Source organism: Pterocles gutturalis, unplaced genomic scaffold (genome assembly GCF_000699245.1).
Source record: "Pterocles gutturalis isolate BGI_N339 unplaced genomic scaffold, ASM69924v1 scaffold14191, whole genome shotgun sequence".
Taxonomy (NCBI): Eukaryota; Metazoa; Chordata; class Aves; order Pterocliformes; family Pteroclidae; genus Pterocles; species Pterocles gutturalis.
In genome coordinates, this window is record NW_010103243.1 from 71,232 (window position 1) to 77,231 (window position 6,000).

The 6,000-nt window shown below is 41.3% G+C and overlaps 1 protein-coding gene across 1 annotated transcript in view; it reads right to left on the reverse strand.

Annotated features, from left to right (window-relative positions):
- Positions 1 to 524, reverse strand: part of DOCK5 (dedicator of cytokinesis 5) — a 52,660-nt gene extending 52,136 nt beyond the window's left edge. Inside the window, 1 exon segment of the mRNA XM_010086649.1 lies at positions 447 to 524. Within this exon segment, the coding sequence (XP_010084951.1) occupies positions 447 to 456 (10 nt within the window). The 5' untranslated portion in view covers positions 457 to 524.
- Between the last annotated feature and the right edge of the window lie 5,476 nt (positions 525 to 6,000).

A 6,000-nucleotide genomic window follows, 5' to 3' on the forward strand; every position in this document is an offset into this window, starting at 1 on the left:
CTGTTGTCTCAGATCAAAGAACTAATTCAGGTTAAAAGCTACCTTTTTTAAATTATTGTTTTCCAGCTGGATCACTTCATCACATGACTATACAAACGCTTGGCCTGGCACAAGGAGGAGCCAAGGTAAATGGGTGTGGTGTGAAAACAGGAACAAACAGCCAGAAGCAAGCGTTGCTTTCGCTTGCAGTGCTGCCTTGAGATGCAAGTGAAATCTTACCTTGACAAACCTCTGCCAGGAACAGCAAGGATATGATTGCAGCTTCTGTATTTTATTTATTTTTAATACCATTTTAAAAGTCAGCAAACACTACATAGCAAGCGTTGTGCTTTTGGGCATATCAGAAGTTGAAAATCTAGATCTGAAATTTGTACTATTTTAAAAAATCTTGATTTATTTACTTTCAAAAACCACTGCAAAGTACTTAGAGGTGATCTGAAACCTACCTTCGTACATCTCCAAAATGTGAACAGTATCGCCAACTTGCAAGGAGAGCTCCACATCTTGGACAGCATCATAATTGTAGATTGCTAAAAAGGAAAAGGGGAGAGAGATGAAAAACACAATCATGAAAGCTGTGAGGTAATCAGATCTTGAAATCTGGTATGGTAGCACCTGTCAAAGGCAGAGTATGATTTTGAAAAAGCACTATGAAGTTACTACGCTATCCTGTGTATGTAATACACCAGGAAAGGATATAGCATATCCATTTCCCGATTCTGACATCGCTTCCTGCAAGGATAAGAAACATCATTCTCAACAGCCAACAAAGTTTGTCTTTTACCTTTAAGAACACAGATCTCTGACACTATATGGAGAAGCTGCACTGTATTGTGGGTCAGTATTATCCCAGGCAGAGGTTATAGATCAATTAGCTAATTGTCATATTTTATTAGTGTTTCACAGGACTAACTGCAATGGAGCACTCACAAGCCCTGGTAAACAATATAAATGGGATATCATAAGAAAAAATGCCACCACTCTGCATTACACACCCCAGACTATTTGGTACTAAAGGCTCTTCCCAGACAAGAACCAATCAGCACAAAAACCTGAGATTCTCTGCAAATTCAATCCCTACCAAAGACAAAACTAATCTGAATGCTTATCGGATTTCCACTGGGAAGAGGATTAAGTCCAGAAGCCCACAATTCTAAACTGCCTTTTCTCTGGAACCTTCTTGAGGTGCAGTTTCACTGGGTGAAACAGAAGAGCTCTCCTTAGAGCTGCTGGAGGCTCAGCAAGATGAGAAAGTTTAATTTGAATTTGCTTTCAAATCAAAAAGACAAAACAGTTCGGAAAATTATTCGCTATGGTTCAATGAATCGATTGGCTAAGTCAGAGCAGACCACTCCTCTACCGAAATGAGATTATCTTTAGTTATTTATTTAAAACACAGGTTTAAGTACAGATCACATCTTAAATGCAGCAGTGAAATCTTCTCACGCACGCGTCATATTTACATATCCAAATCTATTCCCCAAGCAAATGTTTCAGTGAAGTAAGCACAATGTTTATTTTTAAGAAGGCAAATAAATCATGCAAACATTTTCAGGGGGCTTTGGGAAAGTTCTTCAGACTTCCCAGGGTTTGTACTTAAAGAACTCTCTGAAAAATAAATAAATAAATAACAATTTGTGCTCTTATGTCAGGAAATTCGCATCGAATGCCTATCATTTCGGTCAAGATGAGGTATATTGCCTCCTGGCAAGGATCCAGTGTAAACAAATGACTGTGGCTTACCACACCGGAAATTATCTCATATATACTAGCTTTCTTTAAAATACTGTAACTAAAAATAACCCAACAGAAATAGGCAGGCGATGTGAATTCCCTGCAGGATCCGAAATAGACCCTGATCGCAAACAGAGACTTATTTTCTTATGTTGCAGGGACAGTGTTTGTTCTTGGTGGCCCCAATTCATGCCTACCATAACTCCAGTGCTTGCAGTGATACACAGAGAGTATCCACTGAATCTATTACATTATTTTCCAGAGGGTTACAGGAATGTTACTGGATTTTTTGCTCCCAAGGCACTAGCTGCTTCGACATCCAGTTTCCTCTCTCTCCCTGCAATGCTGTTGTAAGCCAAGATATTAAAAAGCTGACTGGTGGTCTGGATATTCAGTTTAGACACCTTAAAGGTCCCAGAATAGGCCCAAAAGTAAAAATCCCATCAATATTTTTTCCAGAAAAAATTTGGATAATGTTTATCGCCAAAGACAAACATGTCTAGAGGCACAGACCACAGTAATCCATTAAGAACCACCTTGTATTGTCAGATGCCAAGATCATGCATTGATTGAAGAAGTGGTTAATATTGTATTTGGTTCAGTTAAAAAGAAACTGTTATGCCAGATATAGAAAATAATTCTGCAAGGGTTTGCAGAGGTCAGCGTAAAAATGCAGTGCCCGACCCAAAGGAAAGTGAACTCCCTGCGGCCATCCCTTCTGTTGCATCCAACCCGCCAAACCGCTCGTGTTAAGCGGGGATGATGCAATCCATCGCTTGGATGGGACATCTCTAACCCTCCCCAAGGTGCAGCAGGAAGCAGCGTGGATGGATTAAACAATCCAGGCTTCCTCTGGACTCGCTGCTGAACTGTTGGCTCACAACGTGCTACAGGGACACCGCGCTACACAGGAGATGTCATTCCTCAGGTGAAGTCCAGGCATCCAGCAGCCTATGGACATGAATAATCCCACAGCGCTGTCAGCACACCGACAAGATTTAAAGCAGAGCGTCTTAGCCAATTTCTAACTTGGCTGATTACATTCTGTCTACTGAAGTTTCCTCCTGTGGTTACAGCTGGGCTGCCTTACTTTCTGTCCTAAAATACTGTTTGGGATTCCTGTTTCACGGCTGTGCTCACCAGGAGCAACGGCTGCAGCTCACGAATGCACATGTGCCTGTATGTATTGGGATTCCTGCACACAATTTCTAGATGCCTCGGGTTTCTTTGGGACAAACAGACATTATATAAATATCAGTCTGTATTTTTCCATAAATTGCTGCCTTAGCTTCAGACAAAAGCAGCCAGAGCAGCACCAAGTGTCTAACAGAAAGGTGGGCGGGCATCAGACAAGCCTTTCTTGTGAGAAAACAGAGTGTTAATTCAAAACCAAAGAGCACACCAGCCACAAGAAGAGGGAGAACTAAACACCGCGGTTCGCTTCCCCTCACCAAAGATCACAACAGCCACAAGACAGAGAACTCAGCCCTGCAGTTCCCTTCCCTCCTCTTTCTCTGCTTTACCAGAAAGGTTTCAGATCCCAGTGTGTAACACGCTTCTGCCACTGCACGTCCACAAAAAGGCAAGATTTGTCCTATCTTGCTTTGCTAAACTGAATTAAGCAAGAACAGAGGGGCCACTGTATATAAAATCTCCTACCCAATTTTTATGCACAAGGTTATAAAAGACAAATTGCTGGCATATTTTCCCTGCGAGCTTTACTGTTTGCAAATGATGCTTCCCGCTGCTTGAAGCCAGTCTTGTCCGAAATAGCGCATCTGCAGTTATTTGAACTGCTCAGCCTCCTTTTCATTGTGTGTATTTAATCTGACCTCTTTCAGACTTAAAAGAAAAAGGAAGCTGCACATAACAAACATGGTCATGGCATGAAAAAATAAAAATCCTTCATATAAAATCCTGACAGTGTGGCTACAAAGGAAGAAAAAAAAAAAAGTAGAGACTTTTGTCCCCAAAACTGCAGGAGTATCTGAAGTTAAGTCTTTTCCCTTCAAGTTGAACTCCAGTTAGGATTTTGTCCTTGAAATTCACTTTGGAACTGTGATTCTATTCCTTTTATCATCCTGAATGAAAAGCAGCACTGAATTCTCACAAATTTAATCTAAACAAAGAGGATGAGACGGAAAACATGATCCACAAGAAAGAAATACTGGGTTTATTTTAATGATCATATTCTTTGAGTATAACTACCGACAATATATAGTATTATTTCATTTACATGAAGGCCATCCCCCAGTTTGATCAGTAAGTTTACAAAATGTTTTTTTCCAACGACACATCCAGCCTATGGAATTCATTAAGAGGTCCCCCAGTTTGATCAGCAGAAAGTAAGTTTATGAAATGTTTTTTTCCAACAACACATCCAGCCTATGGAATTCATTAAGAGGGAAGGTCAGAGGAGTAAACATTGAGGAGGTTTGAAAAGGGCAACAGATAACTTTATGACCCATGACAGCAGCCAGAGTAATGTAGGTGAAGATACGGAGAAGCAGTTTTCATGCTTGAGGGCAGAAGGTGATTCCTCAAAACGGATCGGGAAGGAACTCTAAAGGCATTGCACAACTGGGCGTGCACGCTGGATGGCGGGGGCACACTGCTCTGGTCTGAAGCATCACGCAACAATCATCACCAGAAGCAAAGACTACGCAAACGGCAAAGGAAATGTGCGATAGCTTGGGCTTTCCAGGGTAGCCGGGGCTCTGAGTAACAGCTGACAGTGCGCTGGCAGTTTCTGAGAACGCACAGAGTTTGATGTGGGCTGGCACATGGCAGTATTACGATGGGAAGAGCAGGTTTAGTTATGTCACTCCCTCCAGTTGCATGAAGGCACAAGATTAATGACAGCACACATTCCTGATCTGCAAAACACCAGCAGCACTTAAAAACAGTCAGAAGCCTCAATGTCATACATGCGGCAGAAAACGAGAAGCAGTACAAATATATTATTAAAAAAAAAAAAAACAACAACCAAAACCAAACACACTTTGAAAACCCACAAAGCTTCACTTTGTCCAAGAGTCCTGGGAGAAGCCTTAATTTGCAAGAGGTCTGTCAGCAACACATTGAGCCTGATCTAGCTTTTAGTGAAAGCAGCAGGAGTTTTGGCATTTGTTTCCATGAAAGCAGTGTCAGGCGTATTTCTTCAGTGCCTACCAACAACATCCACTTGGAAGGAAGGTGATGGTGCAGTCAGCTCTGATGCCACATACGTATCTGGCCGCACTCTGAAGAGCCAGTACACACCTGGACGAGTGATCCCCTGCGCTAACGCGGTGTTTTTCCCGCAGCACCACCGGTGCATATTAGAAAGGTAGCAGTTGTTCTCTTTTGCCTGCAGAGAGACTGAGGACATAAAACCTGATTGTCACACTGTTCATCTACAGCGTATTCAAAGATTAAAGCCAAATTCTAATTCCTAGACCCATTTTAACCACAAGACCGTAACTCATTTTCAAGTCTGTTCTAAAAGCGAAGCTCAGCTAAAATATCTGAAACTAAAGTGAACCAGGCAGAATCTGTCACATACTGTTCTGTGTGCAATTCAAAGCAGAATGAAATTGAATCCCTTCCTCAATAACTTGTTTATATGGATTTGAAATGTGGATTATTGGCCTGAAAAACACAGCCACTGCAAGATCCGTTATCTCTAACTTGGCTCGAAATAACCACCCCTCCACCCATTACAAAGACACGATAACCGCTTCCAAATACCATGTCCCACTTCTCTGAAGGCTGCCCTCAACACTATCTGATAGGAGAGGGCTGTGCCTTGCTTCCTCTGAACAAAGAATCACATTCAGCGCTGTCGCAATAACCAGACTCCATCTCATTACATCTTTCAACTGAAGAGTCAAAAACTATTGTACGGAAACAGAAGTATGTGCTTTTATGCTGCAACAACCCTGTATTAAGAAATGGCATTTATGTCGGACAGCCCCATTTGGAGAAGCCTGGTATGCTATCTGTTGCCAAGATATAACCAAAAATACAGTGGCTTTATTTAAAAAACAAGGAACTGCCCAAGGAATTAATTCTTAATAGGAACAAAGGCTTTTTGATGTTTGAGCAAAAATGTTCTTGTAACTTCCCAGGAATTTGTGTCTGAAAAATTCAGAATAGCATAATTAAGATTTATATGTCAGACTACTTCTTAAAAAAAAAAGAGTCAGGGTTCAACACTGTGAAACATGCTCATTAACTGATTAAGAAAAAAGAATCACTACTCCTGAATTGGTTGATGCTGACATT